We start from the raw sequence: 21,136 nt of genomic DNA, 5'->3' as shown, positions 1-21,136 counted from the left end.
CACCCACAAAATTACAATTACTTGTCCCTCACATGTTATAAACATATTTGCAATGGCCACACTTACTTTACATATAAGGATCATCTCCTCAGTTGAGAACTGTGCTCTCGCCATGTCCAAATGCCAATAAAGTTATCAAAATTTTCAACCAACACAAAACCTCCAACCACTTGTCATCCACTTACACTCCCCACAACCACTTCCGGGTGCGCGCGCACCAGATGACGGACTTCCAGGAGGATAGCTGCTCATGCGCCATGGGGGACACCTGTTTGGCGTTTATTTGTGCACGATCGCGCATATCTATGCACGATCGCTCATTTCTATGCACGGCTATGATAGCTTTCGCGAATGTGTGTTTTAGTGATTTTTTTCTTTTTAAACCTTGGCTAATATATATTTGTTGCCAAAGGCCAAAAATCAACATACAGTGGGGACTATTTTATTACTGTAAATCAAATTGTAGAAAACCTGTAGCTGGCTGCACAGTGAATGTGACATTCATTAGTACATAATATTGTGGTGCAAGCAGGTTTTTTTATTTTTTTGTTTGGTTTTGAAAAAGCCAGTTTGCACCCACTTGCATATTCACGCTCTTACAAGCTACATTTGAGCAGATTATATAAGTATACAAAGTAACTATTAAGGTTGTTCATATATTGAACATAAAATAAACACAAAAACATCGGTGAAACATTTATTGATCAAATATATCTTCATTTATTTGGTCAGCAGGAACAAGTAGGTACAGTCAATATCTTGGTGAGTCACAAAAATAGGATTGATGTGGCAAAAAGAAAACACTCCTGCTCATAAGAGCTTACAATCTAAAGATACTTCTAATGAACTGTGTGTGCTCAGGTTATAGCAGGAAACAAAGGGGAAGATGAATCAAGTAACATTTTCGTGCACATAAGGTTTACTTACACAATCATTTAGTATAAAGATCCATTCACAAAAAAAGTCTACACATCAAAATATAAAGAAAAGACATATGTGAAAAACCCCTCCCACCTCTACAAATCCCCTCCCACCTCTACAAATCCCCTACACATACATTTGTCAGCAGGTTTGTAAGAAAAATGCATTTAAAGTCTAAATAAGCAAGCAAAATTAAAACAAGAGCAGATTTTAAACAAAACGATTGACATGTGTGAGGCTTTCAATGCAAAGAGAAAAAATACAATCATTGTGCAATAACACACAAACACACTTTACAAGGCCAAAAATATGCAAACATTTCCAGCCCACTTCCAAACACAGCCTGAGTGGTGTCTGGGGCAATTCAGCACAAAATCTCTTCCTCCCCCAAACCACTACAAGCAAGGACTTAGTCACAAACCACCCGGCCTAGTAACAGGCCAAATCACTCCCTACTGCACATCTTTATATAAGCTAGGTTGTATTTGGAGCGCCAAACAAGGTCCCACACCCAATGAAGCCACACCCACCACTGACCTTAGTTTGGTCAGTGAAAGTGTTTTCACCTGATGAATCCGCTTCCTACCTGCATTAACCCTTGGTATACAGGCCCCACAAATCAGAAAGAAATATACAGTGAAATGTACATGTGCAGCATACAACAGAACATTGAGCAGGGATGTGAAAGGGAACCCCAATTGGAACCTTTATTGCTACTATGGTCACAATTCCCTCCAGATTCTCGCATGAGTTAAGACAGTCACATGACCACATCTTGTATGCAATACTGAAAATGACAAATCGATTTGACTAGTATGGTGAATTTCCCATCAATTGGTAAAACACTCCAGAAATCAAACATCACCAAACATTACACTCTGGGCAAAGCTGATTTACAAATCATGCAACTTACAGTAAAGTTGACCATTTCAATGCAATTTTCAAGACATCTGACACAGATCTCTATGCAAATTGCCACTAAAGTAGTACATGTACTACTATAGAAATCAGTGTTTGAAACGCACCCATGTGGTCACTCTAATAGCAGACAATAGGGTGCGACTTTGCAGACGATTTACAGCTTGCATGTTGTGCAAATCACATGCCAAGTCCCACTCAATGAGCACGCTATTGGAGCGTTCATATTGTTGTGGTTCAAACTTGGTAGGAGCCGCAAGTAATAATAGAGTAATGAATACACTACTTTTCATGCAATTTGCTGAGAGATCGATGTCGAATGTCTTGCAAATTGCACTTGAAATCACCATGTACCCCGACTTTGAAATCATGCAACTTCTATTCAAGTCACATGATGTGACTGTGGTGTCAATAACACCACTTAGAAATCTGCTTTAATGTGACCGGGTAGCCCCCAGTAACATTGTTTGCGATTGCCATGCAATTGGCATGACAGGCGACTTGCAAATCGTAGACCAAGTCGCACCCTATTGGCCACTGTAGGCTCTGTTCACATCCAATTGGATTGTGAACTCGTGCAACTTCACTGTAAGTTGGACAATTGCCGCATCGGATTAGATGTGACAGTGGTGTTGGCCCCCAGTAACATTGGGTGCAATTTGCCATGCAAAGAGCAAGCTGCTGGCCATGCCAATCACATGAGAAGTCACATCCAGGGTGTGCAATTTCAGGTGCGATTTGTGCATTGACATCGTACCTGATATTGGATATAATGAATGTGAGTGTATTAACATACACCATTTGTTGCAGCGAGAGTTCAAAGGTATTTGAGAATTGTGGCCATTTATTAGCAATTTAACATCTAGACTCAAATAGAAATCGCAATGCTACACACAATTGAAAACACAACTAGTTAGTAATTCTCTAGAAAACACAGTAAAATTGGCAACTTAAAGAGTAATTTTCAATTGCATATAGTGTGAGCGAGGCAGGAAAATCAACAAAGGAAATAAATCTTTGAAGGCGTGCGGTACCTGCCTGCTGGGATAAGGGTCTGCTATGCATTTGGGGGAAAAATGCACGCCAGGATTTGTGACAAGTTTGATGTGTGGATTCACCAACCAAGTCTTTTCTCTCTCGTTCACTCTTCTGAATGTCTCTCTTTATCACTCTTCAGTATGTATCTCTTGCTCACTCTTCTTTGTCTCACTGGCTCGCTCTTCTCTCTCGCTCACTCTTCTGAATGTCTCTCTTTATCACTCTTCATATGTATCTCTCGCTCACTCTTCTTCGTCTCACTCTTCTCTCTCTCTGTCAGCTCTTTGCTTGCCAAATCCTTCACAAAAGTGGGTGGAGTGTAAACCATCATTATCAAATCTATTAGTGATTCAGGCCCTTATCTTATCCCATTCACATAAGGTGCAGCTTTGAAGGTGTTTCAACAGACAAGGCCTCATTCTAATTCACATTTTAGGGATCATTTAGACAGAAAGCAAAGATGTTGCCAGAATATGTATGTGAAGACAGCCACACACGGAGATCATGCTACTACCTCGCCGGGGTTGGGATTCAAACCGACAACCCTAGAGTTATGAGGCAGTAGTGCTAACCACTAATCCACGGAGCTACATTGCTAGCCCAGCCTGTATTTCTGTGCTGTGAATCAATCCTAGGTCCCTGGGCATGGTCAGTTTAACTAGCCAGATATCTCCAATGTGACACAAATGTTGTGCTATGTTGCCAATTCAGATGTATGTTGGTTCTATGTATCCCAATACAAAGGATTGCAATACTAATACAGGCGTACCTCGGTTTACCAACGCCTCAGGGAACGTCATATTTGGGGTACAAATGTCAAACCATTTCAGTTAATTGGTCTGTTTACAAATGTTTGAATAATTTGGTATGGGCATGTGGCCTGGTATGGTTCAGGAGGGGGGGAGGCACTCGCTCGTCGTCGTCCCCCCCTTTCCTGACCTGCCGGGCTGCATGCTCGGATAAGTATGTGTTATGGATTTAGGGGGGTACCCCATGCTGTTTTTTATTTAATTTCAGCGTGGAGTTACCCCTTAACTTCCATACGAGACCCGAAGGGCTTAGTATGGATGGGAGGGGGGACCCCACGCCAGTTATTTAAAGAACTGTTTATAAATCACTGCAATACTTTGACATTCAACTGTCAGTGGGGAAATCCGCCGACAGCTGAAACATGAGCGCTGCATTGGTTTTCATTACTAAAATGCTGCATGAGTTGATAACATAACTCATGCGGGATTGTAGGAGCGACAGCCATGAGTTAATGTTTCATCTGTCAGCGGGGTTCCCCACTGACAGCTGAATGTAAAATAATTCCCTTTATTGCATAAATAATAAAAAAAAAAGCGTGGGGTCCCCCCTCCCATCTGTACCAAGCCCTTCGGATCTGGTATGGATATTAAGGGGGAACTCCACGCTGGAATTAAAAAAAAAACCAGCGTGGGTCCCCCTCAATATCCATACCAGACCCTTATCCGAGCATGCAGCCCGGCAGGTCAGGGAAGGGGGGGGGGACGAGCGAGCACCCCCCCCCTCCTGAACCATACCAGGCCACATGCCCTCAACATGGGGGGGTGCTTTGGGGCAGAGGGGCTCCACCCCCCAAAGCACCTTGTCCCCATGTTGATGAGGACGAGGGCCTCTTCCCCACAACCCTGGCCGGTGGTTGTGGGGGTCTGCGGGCGGGGGGCTTATCAGAATCTGGAAGCCCCCTTTAACAAGGGGGCCCCCAGATCCCGGCCCCCCCCCCCTACGTGAATGATTCCGCGGTACACGGTCCGCAGACTCATTCACAAAAAAACTAAGTGTGGTGTAAAAAAAACACAGTACAGGGTCTTTGACAAGTCCTTTATTAAAACAATGTCCCCCGAAGTAGATCCAACGTCAATCGCGGCGGCGGCGACCCGAAAAAAGGAAAAAAAAAAAAAAGGTTCCGCTCCCGTCCGAGGCTTCCAGCCTAGTGAAGAAAAGCCTAGCTGACAGTTCTTATATAGGTATGGGCGGGGCCAGCCGGGAACAGCAAGCATGTGACATGGGGCGGGTCACTGGGATGCAAATTTCTAAGTGAACATGTCTCTACAGTGATTTTTCATGGTGTTAGACGTGCTTCTTAGCAAGTCTGCTTTTGTGAGTCTGATTCCGGGCGTGTGTCTTTTTGTGAATTAGATTGGGCATCTGCTTATGGGCTCTGCTCACTAGTGAATTAGGTTGCAGGGTCAAAAATGGACGGACGCCCATGAAAATTGGGCTTAAGCCCATAAATATGCGCCCACGCCCAATAGTGAATCAGGGCCAGTGTGTCTACATGACGTCCAGGCTGGTCACACCGACATTTGGCATTTTTTACAAGCGCAATTTTACTGCATACAATGTGAGTGCATATGGGCACAAATAAAGCTGTACATTTTTATTGAGGATAAGGCACTATTTCTCTTTCTTTTATCCTTGGCATGTATGCGGAGATGAAGTGTATGGCATAGGGAGGAATGGATCCATGCCTCAAGCTCACTCACAGCAATAAGTCCTAAAGAAGGAAGAATTCAAACTTCAGATTTATTTACAAGTGATACACCCCAGAGTGAAGAGGCAATTAACCCATTCAGCTCCTCTTAGAGCAGTACATCAGGGTATTCCCTTACTCCTGCAATTTAACATTTGGTATTTACAGGTTAAATCTCATAAGTGTGAGTATAACTTTGTGAAAAGACATTTAAATTCAGTTGGACTTTCCTCCAGTAGTCTAATAACTGCTGTTTCTATACGTGTATTCCATACCTATTGCAATTTGTTCTTTAATTGCTTGAATTGTACTACTATATTATTATAATTTAGATGTTTGGACCTATAGAGGGCGCGGCACCATATATTTATTTATTCTTTTTCAACACACATATATGAGTATGTAGAGAGGAGCTAGCGAACTCATTTTTCCACCGATTAGTTTTGATATATATCACACTTTTAGTGGCTCACAGGCACTCCCACTTTTTCTATAGTTTCTAATAGCCACCTCCAATTTATTAAAATAAGTATGTGGTATAACGATTGAAATCGTTCGAAAATAATATAATATTTTGGGAAGAACCAGCATTTTAAAGGCTGCTCTTCTTCCTATCCACGAAGTTTCAAATTTGTTAAGTCGCTGTAGCTCCGCTAAAACAGACTGGTATAGCTTTTCAAAATTATCCCTAAAAGTATTAGAAGTTGGATACGAGACTAATATGCCAAGGTAGTCTAGTGTTTTCTGGGTCCAATTGTATCAGAATTTAGCTTTAAGCTCTTTCAAAAGGGTCTTTCGTATAGCTATTGGTAGAACGGAGGATTTTGCAATGTTAGGTTTATTGTAAGAGATTTCACTAAAGGATTGCAAAGATGAAGAAATTTCTGTAAGGGATTTCACAGGATCAGTAACCGTAAGTATAACGTCATCAGCGAACAATCCAATTTTGTGAGATGTATCTGCAACCTGAATGCCCGAGATTTGGGAATTATCATGAATTGCCGTTGCTAAGGGTTCCATTACTAGAGAGAAGATGATGGGAGATAACGGACAACCCTGGCAAGAACCATTAGTAATGCTAAAGGGTTCTGATAGGGCATTGGATAGGGCTATTTGCTCAATGGTGTCCATGAGAACGCGGTTCTTAACCCGTTTAGCCTGTGATGCCAGCTTCAACGGTAACCCTCTGCAGTATGATTTATGAGCGCACCATACGTTAGTTGCACTGGTATCAGTAGCTAAATTGACAATGAAATACTCCTCTAAGGCAGCAGAAATAACAGGGCGAGACATATTACAAAACATGGAAACATCGTTACACCACAAGGATACGGGAGTAAATTTCAAAGTCTCCTCAATGCTTATAGAAATAGGAGCGTGGTCCGACCATGTCATCGGATGTATTTCAGCTTTAGAAATATTTTGTAGCAGTTGAATATCCGTAAGAAAAAAATCTATTCGGGAATATGATTTGTGGGGTGCAGAGAATGTGTAAATTCCTTTTCAGAAGCATGGAGGCATCTCCAGGGATCATAAATGTTGGCTGCCGTGATGGTCTGGGCTAGACACTGTCTCAAATGCCTTGAAGAATTGGAGGTGTTGATAACAGCGTTAAAGTCTCCACAGTAAATCAAAAAACCCCTTTGTATTTTTGCTACTTTTTTCCGCAGGGAGTTGAAAAAAGGGACCTGATGGGTATTAGGGGCATAGAGATTCACAATAGTGTAGGTGATGTTGTTGATTTCACAGACGATAATTATGAATCTGCCTCTACTGTCGGACACTTGGAAATGTAGAGAGAAAGCGACAGAGTCACGGACAGCAATTAATACGCCACACTTCTTAGTAGGGCCATTAGATGTAAAGATATGTGGGAACAGGCGGTTGGAGCAGTGTGGAGCTTTAGATACTGAGAAATGGGTTTCCTGAACACAAAGCACATCGCCATGTAGTCATCAGGCTGCTTTCCACATTATCTGACGTTTGAATGGACTATTAAGGCCGTGAACTTTCAAAGAGACAATTTTTAGTACCATGAGAAAGCTTGGTTGAGTGATATGTGGTCGCCCTCAAGTGGTAGAAACAAAAATAGCATGGAAGGGTTTGAAAGCCGGAGCTGTACTCTTACGGAGACCATGGTTTTCAAACGTGGGCGAAGGATGTGCGACTCTCCAATAGTGATATAAGATGACTTGTCAAGATCCAGTAGCATAGATGGTGTTGCTGCTCTGAAGAAAAACACACAAAAAAGAGGGGAAAAACTGGGGAGAAAAAACAAAACAAAAAAGTGACACATAAGTTCACGTGAAACTAATCACTCGGATGTGTGGGGGGAAGTACCGAGGCAACAGCCTAGAATGCCACTTTCCAAACTTACAGTTGGGAAAACATAAGGCACGGAGAACGTGGGAGGAGGCAGTTGCGTGTGTCAGCCCGCTACCTGTTTCCATTCTAAGGGGATTTTTCTGGGGGAGGATTTTGTAGGCACGATTTCCTCCTCTGCTGGGATCAGACCCCATTTTTTGGCAAGTTGAAAGCCATATTCTATCAAAGGCCACACTCCTTAACCGTAAAAAGATGATCACCATCACCAAAGCCTTACGAAACCACGGAATAGGCTATCAATGGGGTTTCCCCACAAAACTAACCGTCAAACACCATGGCAGAATCTACACAATTAAAAAACCTAGAAGCTGGCATTGACCTACTAAAGACGTGGAACATAATACCCGTGGATCCCCAACAATTCACCTCTACCAATATGCAACAAATGGAGGCAGAATGACTCTGATTTCGTACACCTTTAATCCACTTCCAACACTACACCTCAGAAGCTATAACCCACCCTACTAATTTCTGGTGTTTGGCCCTGTATAGGAAATTCTCTTGTTACAAGAAATTGTTTGGCATGACCTCCTTTACGGTCAATGCTTGTTCAACACCCCCGTTTTAAAGTAACACACCTAGCTACTCATGTCACTTGCATTTTACGCAAGTTTTTTTTATCCCCTTTCACCCCCTTCACCTCTTCTCCTCCTGCACCACCAGTCAACCAATTGTACCACCTATGCAACTGAAACCTACAAAAAAACATGGAATACACCCCCTGACTCATCGATTGAGCCAACACTACACTACCAAGTCTACAGAATTCTTCCTCTCACGACCATATCCATCCAAGTTTGCTCAACATCTCAAACAACAACTCAACTACTCCATTAACCAAACCAAGGATCTACAGTATGATTAACATAGCATCTCTCAATGTTCGTGGCTTAAACTCCCCCTTTAAGAGATCGATAATCCAAAAGGAAACTCGGTCATTTCATGCTGACATACTCTTCCTACAGGAAACACACTTCTCAACGACCAAGAACCCCAAACTACAGCTACACCGATTCTCTCACATCTATATGGCCACTAACTCCAAGAAAAAAAATGGTGTTATTACAGCTATAAAGGACTCTATACAGTTCAACCACATATCGGAAATGGCTGACCCTCAGGGCCGCTATCATATTTTAATATGCAAAATCAACGATATCCCTTACACTCTAGTATATGTCTATGGTCCCAACAACAACCAGATGCAATTCTACCGCAAACTCCACACCATCATCTCTTCTGAAAAGCAAGGCAGACTTCTCATTGGTGGAGAGTAGCTACCCTGAAAATGTGCATACTACCCAAAATCCTTTACATATTCCGCACACTCCCCATCCCCAATACCTTCTTCTCCAAATTACAAGCAGTATTTGCCAAATTCCTCTGGAACTCAAAAAAACCCAGATGTACTACAAATCTCTTAATACGCCCAACTTCTAGAGAGGAGCAGGGCTCCCACATTTAAAATCATACTATAATGCCACACTTCTAGACCAACTCTATTTTTGGTGGCACCCAACTAATGAAAAATCATGGACTACCATGGAAACACTCCCACATCTCCCGCCTACATCACGTAATATACTGTTCTTACCACAAACACCACACTCCAAAATTCTACCCAAACATCCATGCATCCAGACTTCCCTACAAGCCTGGTATGATCTCTTAGCATCCAACTCGACAGATACCAAACTAATTCCTACCCCAATTACCACCTTACACTTCATTATTCCCTCTTTAAAACTCCTACAATGGGAAAATCGAGGTATATCTCTTATACAAGACCTCTATACAAACCACAAATTAGACTCCTTTTCGACTCTCCAGGAAAAGTTTCACCTCCCCGACAATGAAAACTTCCCCTACATGAGAATAGCTCACTCCCTACAAAATATAAACGTTCCACATTTTTTGAAAATTCCTACTACTGCGCATCAATTCTTTAATAAAACACAATATCCAAAGAAAGTGATTTCGACTTTCTACACACTCATAACCAGCTCACAGTTCACCCTACAAACTACCTCTCTATCCAACTGGGAGAAACTTCTCCCACAACCAATACAACCGCACACTTGGGAAAGAACCTTCAACATTACCCACAAAGCATCCAGATGTAGTTCCCAATCGGAATCATATATGAAAATTTTACACCAGTGGTACTTAACCCCTGTTAAACTCTCCTTATATTACTCTCAACACTCATTCGCTTGTTGGAGACAATGCGGAGAAACAGGATCAACTCTACATATACTCTGGACATGTAAATCTCTCAGATCTTACTGGAACAGTGCTTTCCAATTAATCTTAACAGTCACTGAAGCCCCAGTGGCTCCAAACCCGGCTCTCACACTCCTCCACATAGGAATCAACAAATTCCCTAAAGACTCACGCACCATTATTATCCACACACTGGCAGATGCTAAAACCAACATTACTAAATTATGGAAATCTTCCAAAATCCCTTGTCTCTCTGCCCTTATAACAGCCCTTAACTTCCAATGTGATATGGAAAGAAGATCAGCCCTCAACAATTCTTCCCATGACAAATTCAATTACCAATGGTCTCGATGGCTACTGAATTCTAATTGCTCCATAAAATAATATTTCTATAAATATAAACCACTAAGGCCGATGCACTAGACTGGTGTTCTCGTCACCCCCCCCTTCCTTATCCCCCCCCCCCCTGTTCCTTACCCACTTTATACAACATCTCCACCCTTTTTTTTTTGGTTCACACCAAACCGAGCATACCTCTCAGGTTAGTACAACCCACGTGTATACCGTCCCCAGCCAAATGGTGGGGAATTTACTTTACACAAAGTATTATTGTACTTAACTGTGAACCATGTTAATGTACCTTGTTTTGTTTTTGTATTAAAATCTTTCAATAAAAATATTTAAAATAAAGTACTTACTGATGTACCCACCAATGTGCAACTGCAGTCCAGACATAAACTTTGCTATAGAAACTATTTGCTAACCTTACTGAGAAATAGCCAGTCTTACAGTGGATGTGCTTGCTAAACTAATGGCAAATATGTGGACAGGGACATTTCAATGCAACCTCTTAACCATATAAATGTCAACCGTTATTGTATTCAGGGTATTAGCATTACATATTAACATAAATATACATTCTCTCTATTTTCTTATTAGTATAAGGAAACCGATTTGCTGCGCAAAATAATTAGCAAGTACAAATATATAGGTGCAGAAATTAAGCTCTTGCCATTTAAAATAGAAACAACAACCACAATAAAAGTAAAAACAATAAAGAATTCTATCTCTTAAAATGTGAATTTAAACTTTCAAATAGCTTTGAAAAAAATTAGTTTGAACATAAGCCAAACCAAAGTACTAAAAGGCAAAGTTCAGTTGCATAACTTTGTTCAAATTTGGATGTGCAAATATACTCAGTTATTGGGAACAATTTCTTTTAGTGGCTAATAGCAATTAACCTATTTTTACCAGCAATTAAAACAGGTTGAATAGGGACAAGAGGAGTGCTACAAAATGCTTAATGTTTAACATGTAAAAGGTATGCCTAAAATTTAGGAACTAAGGAGTAATTTGTGCAAAAAAAGAAAAAAAAAACTGAAAACATTTGCTGTAATGCTAAAGTAAAAGGATTCTATCTTGTCAACATATGCTGTTTCCTGGTAAGTACTTAATCAGTTTCTATAACATTTTGACTTTTCCCTTTTTTTCTGTAAGCCAAAAAGATAGAAGTATTTATTTATACTTAGCAAAAAGCACGTATAAAGAGACTTACATAACTGCACCTTACGCTGAATGTGGTTGAACAATGCGTTCTAGAGAGCTATAAATAATAATTTTACAAATCATATAAAATTCCTTCTAAAATCATCCTATATGTTACAATGAAAGGAAGCCTTTATTATTATTTTTTTCAGCTCATTCACGACTTTGAGAATACTTTGTAGTACATAAGTGATTTACTGAAACTGTAGGCATTTGTGTATAGTAAGGTATTATTGGGACCTTATAAAATTTACAGATTGTATATGACATTGTTTGATGACTTCACTTTTGCTCTTAAAACTGTTCATTGAATTGGTTTAATAAAAAAAATATTATTTTTATAACAGATATTTGTCATGTGTCTTTAGAAGTATGCATATTTGATTTTATTAAAATTATGCATTTAAATAATTTCATAGATGTCTCAGTGGCAGACTGTAAGATGAAAAATAATGCTATTATTTCAGTGATTTAGTTGAATGTGCATTTACTCAGAGTTTTCAAAAGTGAAGGTAAACATATCTATAATAACTCTGTTAACTTATAAAGCATTCAAGAGGTCTGAATTCCAGAAAGCATGCAAATAACTATAGTTCCAAACTATACTTGGCCTTGCATCTCCCATTATCTGCACTATATTATTTTATTTTTGGCTAGGATGTTCATCATAGGGTGAACCAATACTGAGGTAAGGGAGGTGGGAGGGACCAAGGATGACTTCAGGAACTGAAGTCAATATTTGCATATTAGAAGTTCCTAGACTTAATGGTTACAAAGGAGCCTTAGATTTACAATGTGCCTGCAAGAAGTTCACTTTAGCAACCAAGTTCTGCATAAGCCATATATTCAATAGATAGATAGATAGATAGATAGATATACAAACAACGTTATGAGTGTGGGCCAAACGTGTCTTGTTTACCTTTCGATAACTCAAAATAGGGCCAGTGTTATACTGAAAAAAAATACTCCTACATCAAAAGGTATATAGAATTATTGCCAGTGTATGTCAGATGTACTTGCCCTTAAAACCTACTGATTTCATAAAACTATAGGCATTTTTTTTCATTATGGATAGAGTAAGGGAAGATTATAATGCCTGCCATTTTTTTTGCCATCTATGTCCCATTGGGACATAGATGGCAAAAAAACAGAAAGTGAGATGAAATTCCTGCAATATAAAAGGAATCCCTTGGGCCCCCTGAGGTCATGAGAACTAGCATCCCCATTGGAAGATTTACCTCCAATTAAATTGCTGGGGACAACCCAAAATTCTGGATTTTCTTTCACTTTCACTGATAATGGTAAACATGAGAAATAGAGAAGGTGAATCTCCCTAATAGGGACATAGACAACAATAAAAAACTAAAGGTGTTCTAATCCATCTCCATTCTATCCAAGCAAAAAAACAGTCAATATTTTGCTATTAGTTATACTTTAAGCTAAATTTTTAAGTAATTTATGTAATGCATTTGTTTTCAGGGTGAAAGCTTGAACCATGTATATGCTAAAGAGTTTACATATTTTATTACTTGGGATTTCTATAAAGGCTTTTGTAACCACTTCAACTGATAATGGTAAATGTGAAGAATTTACCAATACTTGCGCAGTTATATCATGCAGTTCACAAAGGTCCACTGGATTGCCTGGCAGAGATGGGAGAGATGGTAAAGAAGGACCAAAGGGTGAAAAAGGGGACAAAGGTAATGTTGTTCCATAGTACAGACTTTTCCAAAAGTCAATGATTTTCTAAAAACACACAAAAAAATGACATGATTGACTGCACACACAGTAAACAATTTTGTAGGAGGAACAAATGAGAGCACAGGACTGCACAAGCATCTCACTTCCACAGTATCCTTGTTGCATATGAAATCTTTTTTCAACAAAAAAAATTACTTGCAAACAGTATTCAAACAGCAACCTTGTCCTGTATTGCACACTTTTTTATTAAGTTACTAAAGAAAATCTCTGGCACCCTCCCAGTGCTCTCTGGTGACCCCTCCTAAGCTCTTTCCCAGCTGCTTTGGGGGATGCTGTCAAGATGGAGAGTGGGGCAAGGGCCACTAAATATGTCATTTACTGGATTCTTCCTTTTCTGAATGGAGAGTCAGTGATCAGTATCTCACCAAAGCCCCCAACGGGCTCCAAAAGAATTGTGAAAGGTTAAAAAAAATTACTGATACCAGTAGTGGAACTATCAGGATCACAAAGGTCATGCCCAACCCTGGGCGTTCTGTCACCGGGCTTGGAGGGAAGGGCTTCAGCCAGGGATCAGGGGAGCCCTTCATGGTTTCTTGCACTGGGGCCCTGAAGGTTCTAGTTACACCACTGTCTGGCCTCATCAAACATCTGAATTTTACCTCGGAATAACAGAGGTTGTTGGTTACTGTACACAGAGCCAGCTCCCCAGCATGGGATGTTCCAGAAGCCCGAAACTCTACATGTTTCATTGAAATTTCAACTTCATCAGGAGTAAAAGGGAAAGAGGTCTTTAATCTAATATATATATATATATATATATATATATCAAATAGTTTCAAGTCACATGTAAACTGTACAATATTTGTGAAAGTACATATTCATATCATAATGACAAAATCTAGTTCTTTTTTTTTCATATCAATACTTACATCGCTATACTAAAACGAAAAAGCAAATCTTTTCCAAACAGTATGTAGTTAGGTGTAATACCAAGATACTGAAAATTAGATTTATAGTTACATACACTTCTCTTCTGGGTCACAGGAGTACGCTTATTTGTGCTCTCCTGTGACACAGAATCAGCTGACAGCCAGCTAAAATACAATGTTGGCTGGTGCCACAGAGCTGCTCCAGGCTATGGAAGGATCCTTACAATAATGTTGGTATGCACCCACATGTCTGAATGACAACTGGCTCAGCCTCTCAGTGTACCTCTGAGAGCCTAAGCCAGCCACTCATACCACCCCCCCCCCCCCCCTCTGTAGCCCAGAGATCCAGTGAACGCTGGAGGGGCAGAGCAGAGAGAGGTGACTCGCAGTCAAAACTCTCTGCTCCGGGAAGGCCAAGAACTGAGTAATCAGCAATCATGTGATTGCTCAGTTCTGGGAATTAAAGCCAGCCGGGGACAGCTGCAGCATCACACGGATACTACAGCAGAGAGGTGAATATGCGTGTTTGTTTTTTTAGAATCTCACACTTCTCCGGAGATAACTAAATGTGCAACTAGTGATATATTTTCTTTCTGGGTAAGGTAAAAAAAACGCCACTATAGGCTGTCCTTTTCCTTGATCCTTTCATTAACTTATAGCACCTTCAGTGGTGAATTAATTGTACTAGGGGCCCAGGGCTGTCGCTTTAATTGGATCATGTAAGAGAAAATGCACAGATTTGTGTTTTTCGTTGAAACTTAGGCAGTTATATACTTTTTTCATATGATGGTGGCAGATATCAGATAAATGCTTTCCAGGGAAGGTACATTCATATAATAAGCAATAAAAAGGCTGCCATTGCTGATGAGTTTCTGAAAAAAAATGTAAAAACTTGCAAACCTAAAGGCTACCATGATATAGACCAAGTATAGAACTTGTCTAGCATTGTCATGAGCCCCCCTGGAGTCTGGGGCATTGGGTAGCCACCTGTTTTGCCCTTATTATAATCCACTATTGCTTACCTATTTATGTAACTGCCGGGGAAAAACATCAAAAATATAATTGCTAACAATAACACAACCCCTCCAATAAACATGTTATCAAGCTGGAAAACAAAATCTGCATATGTGGATATCAGTAATAATCACAGCATCCAGTTCAAGCTGGATCTTTTTAATGCTCGTGTCTAATTAGGAACATGCAGGATATATTCTTTTTTGCTTTGTAGTTGATTAAATTAAAACAATAGGATGATGATATACTACTAAGGCAGTACTTGCTTTTCAGTATTTTCAGTATGGGCTGTTCTTTGGGAATTCAAAAAATTGCATTCATTATGGTATAGTTACACAATTTCAACAGTCATAGAAACCTTTTGTGTGTATTCCCTCACAAAGGACAACAAGGATCTCGGGGCAATCAGGGACCTCCAGGAAAGATTGGTCCACCAGGAGTAAAAGGTGACAAAGGTTCCATTGGACAAAAAGGAGAACAAGGTGTAAGTGCGACATCAGGTAAGATGGGTAATAATGGGTAAGATCACTTTATCCTATATAATTTTCAGTCTATTAACAGTGTTTAACAAATAAATTCTCCTTATGAAGTAATTTAGGTAACTGATGGAATAACTGGCTTCTAAAGTCACTTCATGTATGTTTTATGATTTACACAATACGCAATAACTAAAATATCAGTTTGAGATTTTAAAGGATGTATGATATTAAAGTAAACCTTTTCTTTGCACAAGTATATAAACATATGAGTACCTTCACAATCCATGCTATCAGCTGTTGCAAAAGCACTCCATTCCTTAAAGCATGCAGTTCAAACATGCAAAACAGTGTTGTTACTGATAAGCATACAGTATATTGACTTCCACAAATATTAGCTGCTACATTACGTTATCATCTCCACTTAGACTTAATTAGGGATAAGGTATGTATTTGCATTAACCATAGTTTTGAAATGAATTTGCCAGATTTGAATAAATAAAATAAATGTTACAACTCCCCCCCAAATTCACAGTGACAGGTAGGCCTAAAAGCAGATGTAAAGGTGCTATGAATGGGTGCTGTTCTTTGTTCACAACACACTGCTGCTTTGCTGTGCAGTAAATAGTGTGCAACAAAAGCACCTTTCCTTATTGAGGAGGACAACCCTCACTCATCAACTTGCTCCTTTGGTGGTCTGCTTTATTCCAAATTAGCTCATAGTTTTGGGATTTGTCCTATCATTTCCACTTTCTGGGACCAAGTTGTGAATTACACTTTTGGGGTGACAAACATAACTATCCCAAAAGAACCCATTTTTTTTTATTTTTGGTTACAGCAAGGCCCCATCATTCCATTAAGTTCTTGCAACCAGCTTCCCCAGTGGCTCCATCTTTGTTTACTGATGGCTTGCAGAGTGATTCTCGAAACATGAACCACCTTTGTCTCCCCAACTGTTACAACTATAAAGAAAGAGCTGACAATTCTGATGTATAAAGTAAAATTAGATGCCATAGTACAGAATTCTGGACCCACCAAGTGCTTCTTTGACAGATGGAAGCTTTTCATGGAAAGTACACTGTCCACTTCAGAGTTATCTTGGATCATGACATCACCCAAATACACAAAATGGTATACCAAGGCAGACTCCACTAGTTCCCATGGTAGACTGAAAATCTAGTTATGACATCATTTACTTAATGTGTTTATAATTTTCTGATTTTGATTCTGAGTTTTTTCGTGCTTTTCCTGTGAGCTATTATTTTTTTGATGTTCTTTTTGTCCATGCTTTATTACGGATTCCTCTTAGCCCTATCTGTGTTTTTCCATACATAATCTGGAAGAGTAACGCTCTTTTTCTGTACCTTCATCATTACCGGTTTAGTTCCTAGTAAAGGGCAACTTACCCCATGGGTAACTAGTACATGTGTTGAGAATCTGCATTCTGCCTAATTTCTATTCCCATGACTGAAGACACCATGTTGACATCAATCCTGTGTTACTGTATGTATGTTCATGTTCATTGGTAACCTTCAATGCTATGCTTTGTATTGTTTATTTGCAAAAGCTAATAAACATTTTAATTAAAACCACCAAAATATACCGCCCACCCCCCCCCCCCCTACACACACACACACACACACACACACAATATAGTTTACATACAAGCTAGACAATCACCCACTAAAACAAAATGAAAGGAGAATTTCCACATATGATGATAATAAAGGGAGAGCAGGCCCTACGAGATAAAGTGGTGGTTAGGCTACATACAAAGTGACCAACAAATTCAGCCACAGCAGGTAAAAAGAAGTAATTCTGCATTAGGGCCTGTCCCCCTTCATCCAAAATTGCCATGCTGCTGGGCAGTTTCTACCAAGCCCTCCCTTTTTACCCTTTAAAATGGTGCAGTGGGTCATTATGCTATTACTGATCAAAGTAAGCTTAATACTGCTGCTGTAAACAGTTGTTGCTGCTAAAACCACCTAAAAAAAGCTTTGTTAATGAATGATTCATATAATAGTGGATTGGGGTGCTGATGAAAAAAATGTAATCCCACAGCCAAAATTATGCTGCCAGAGTACACAATTGCTGAAAATCATCTTATTTCATAACACCACGTACAGCTTTAAGGCATTACTTAAACCTGTATTTAAATGAATTATTATATTTTCCATGTCATCCTCAAAGCCATATAAAAAAGGTACTTCCCTTACAGTTTTTTTTGCATTGGTACAGGTCCTACACAACATTGGTTGGCTCCCCACAAGGGGCCACCATTTCTCACTAAAATTTGGCTCTAACTGACAACAGGGTTTACAGCAGAATTTTCAGTTTGCAATTTTTATGTGCATTCCCCAAACCCTTGGTGAACTGAACCAAAGGGGATTCACTCATCCCTTTCCCATTAATAGGAAAAATATTACCATAAAAGGCATGTGGAGCTGCACACTGTCATGGGATATTTTAACAAAGCAAGTCCTCCTTTTAATGCAGCTGTGAGTTCAATATGGAAAATCACCAATCCTTTAAATTACATGCCTTACTGCTGTATGTGGTGTTATAGAACAGTAAGATAAATGGCAGCTGGGAATCCAGCTTTTATTGAGGGACTGGTACAAAGCCAAGCCCCCAAGTTTGGCCAATTTAAGTCAGCTGACCTAAGTTTAAAGTTCATAATTAGTTGATTGCTATGGTGATATACAAGTTAGGTGGGTTCATAAATAAGTTGGTGCATAAGTTAGGTGGGTCTACAAACGTCGAACAGGTTGAGTTTGCCTCAAAACCATGTTAGACCAGAACTAATTGCGACTGAACATGTATCAAGCTTAAATCTCTGAATGATAGCTGTAAATGCATTTAACAGTTATTAATGTTGGCCTTTCTAATTAGAGGTTGATACTGTCAAGGACCAGTTGAAAGTGTTTGAACGAGAGCTACATCTGCTTCAAGCAAGCCTTAATAAATATAATAAAAGTAAGTAATAACTAGCTAGTAGTAAGTTTAAAATTTATGGGAGCAATTTACTTTGATTACTTTTTCTCTTGATCTAAGCAGGAAAATAAATCCTTGCTTTCCAGTGCAGCAGCCTAATAGTATATCCACAATGCTCGCACTAAGTTCTGCCCACACACTCAGTAAATAAAATATCAATGTGAGAAAAGTAGTTAAGCACATATGTATCCATGTATCTCCTGCAGCAAAAGCTAACCGATGCTCAAAGAAGTGGATTCCATTGGAATATATAGATTTCAGATCAGAATAAAAACATAGGTATCAATCCAATATTACAAGTCTATCATCTTGGTAACCTGCAGTGAGTGTCCAGGATGTGTAGATTTCAGTCAACCAGATATGCTAATATGGTCTAGTTGCTAGGGAAGTCCTGAGCCACAGGCCTTATTAATTTAAGAAGTATCCAGTTTCCTTGACAATGCATGACCATCATAAGGCTCTGCAATTCTAAATCTTTACCACATAATGGAAGAGGTAGTAGGATACATTAAAGGCTGTTAGGAGATTCCTATTGATCCTATAGACCTCTGTTACCAAATCCAACTTTTGGGTTGTCACCAGAACAGAAATATAGGGAAACTCTTCCAATGGAGACACTTGTTCCAGTGAACAACTGTTAAAGTGGGGATTTTGCTCACTTTAAAGAGACTTCCTCTCATTTATTGTTCCATCTATATGACAAGGGAAGGGAAATTCCCCACGTGGGACAGGGATTACAAAATAAAAATCTGGCAAAGTTTTTAACCATTTCCTACTGTATCCAAAATGAAGAAAAACATTTGACTTTAGATAGTCTTTAGTTTTTGTAGGACCAAATCAGCTCATTCAATTTCTTAATTATCTACAATACATTATACTCAGTATACATTGAAAATAAGCTAACATATACATACAGCACTTTAAATGCAAACCAGTTACACTCATGTGTAAAATGGTATACCTTTATTTAGTCTCTTATCTGAAGCTTTACCTCATCTGCCAATAGTAACAGAGGCCAGCAGAAAAAAAACTGTATTTCACCTATATGTCATCTTTATTAAATAAAAATATAAACATAATCTGTTTTGATTAAAATCTTTCAGTTCTGCTCTTCCATGGTGGTAAACAAGCTGGTGAGAAAGTGTTTGTGACCAATGGTCTTGAAGAAAATTTTGAAAATGCCCAGAAGACATGTAAAGAAGCTGGAGGACACTTAGCTATGCCAAGAAATGCAGCAGAAAATAGTGCTGCTCAAGAGATTCTTCACACTAAGGGAGAGACAATCAAAGCTTTCTTGGGTATATCAGATTTACAGGTTGAAGGGATGTTCAAGTACTTGACAGGAGAGAAGTTGGCATTTACTAACTGGAACTTAGGAGAGCCAAATAACAGTAAAGACAATGAAGACTGTGTAGAGATCCAGGACAATGGGAAATGGAATGACATTCCATGCAATTTACTGCGACTAGTTATCTGTGAATTTCAATAAAACTACTTTAAACTTTGGCAGAAAAATTAATTTTATGTGTGGATACTTTAAAAAATTTCACTATATGTAAAGTAAGTGTATGAAACGAAGAAACATCAAAGTAATTTTTTTCAAGTATTTTTATTGAAATATTTTAATACAATACAAAACAGTATATATCAGTGCGGTTCACAACTGGGTACATACATACTTCAAATGGAAAGAAGAAAATTCCGCACCAATTGGCTGGGGATATATGGGCAAATATCAAGCGTCTCAGAAGATGTTGTTTGTTTAGTGTGAACCCATTATGTGTGAAATATTGTAAAAGGTGGAGCGGGACAGGGTAGGGGGGGGAGGGGAGGGAGAGGAAGGGGGGGACACCAGTCTAGGACAAAGGGGTCTCAGTTTTACAAATTTATGTATATATTATCATCTTATAGAGCAGTTGGGGTTTTGTAGCCATCGAGACCATTGGGTATTGAATTTGTGATGGGATGAGTTATTGAGGGCCGATCTTCTTTCCATATCGCATTGGAAATTCAGATCCGCTATAAGGGCAGAGAGAGAAGGAGTTGTGGAAGATTTCCATAGCTTAGTGATGTTAAGTTTTGCGGCTGCTAATATGTGGATAATGATGGTACGGGATTTGGAATTAAATTGTCGATTCCTATATGGAGAAGTGCGAGAGCAGGTATAGGAGCCACTTGGGCTCCATCAACTGAGGAGATCAAGTGGAAGATACTGTTCCAGTATGATCTTAGAGATTTGCAGATCCAAAGTATATGCAGAGTTGATCCTATTTCTCCGCATTGTCTCCAGCAAGCGGATGAGTGGTGGGGATAATATAAAGAGAGTTTGACAGGTGTAAAATACCACTGGTGTAAAATTTTCATGTACGATTCCCAGTGGGAGCTACATCTAGATGCTTTATGTGTGATGTTAAAGGTGTTTTCCCATGAGTGGGGTTGGATTGATTGTGAGAGAATTTTCTCCCAGTTGGATAGAGAGGTGGATTGTAGGATAA

The 21,136-nt window shown here is 39.5% G+C and overlaps 1 protein-coding gene across 1 annotated transcript; it reads left to right on the top strand.

Annotated features, from left to right (window-relative positions):
• The first annotated feature begins 11,212 nt into the window (after positions 1-11,212).
• Positions 11,213-20,156, top strand: LOC149458203 (mannose-binding protein C-like). The gene is made up of 5 exons (XM_089682476.1): positions 11,213-11,424; positions 13,007-13,227; positions 15,555-15,671; positions 18,540-18,623; positions 19,745-20,156. The coding sequence occupies exons 2-5, from the start codon at positions 13,023-13,025 to the stop codon at positions 20,128-20,130; spliced, it is 792 nt and encodes a 263-aa protein (XP_089538602.1). The 5' UTR covers positions 11,213-11,424; positions 13,007-13,022; the 3' UTR covers positions 20,131-20,156.
• The last annotated feature ends 980 nt before the right edge of the window (positions 20,157-21,136 follow it).

This window comes from Staurois parvus, unplaced genomic scaffold, assembly GCF_062004578.1.
Source record: "Staurois parvus isolate SC_StPar_1 unplaced genomic scaffold, SC_StPar_1.0 ptg000291l, whole genome shotgun sequence".
NCBI lineage: Eukaryota > Metazoa > Chordata > Amphibia > Anura > Ranidae > Staurois > Staurois parvus.
Note: the sequence above shows the minus strand (reverse complement) of the source record. Positions and strands in the feature narration are given on the sequence as shown.

What these genes read in the sequence shown, in the direction of transcription:
- LOC149458203 (XM_089682476.1), top strand. Translation starts at nt 13,023, where the DNA reads ATGTATATGCTAAAGAGTTTACATATTTTATTACTTGGGATTTCTATA. An exon ending in GGGTGAAAAAGGGGACAAAG is followed by an intron (nt 13,228 to 15,554) that starts GTAATGTTGTTC and finishes TCCCTCACAAAG; the next exon opens with GACAACAAGGATCTCGGGGC. An exon ending in CCTTAATAAATATAATAAAA is followed by an intron (nt 18,624 to 19,744) that starts GTAAGTAATAAC and finishes AAAATCTTTCAG; the next exon opens with TTCTGCTCTTCCATGGTGGT.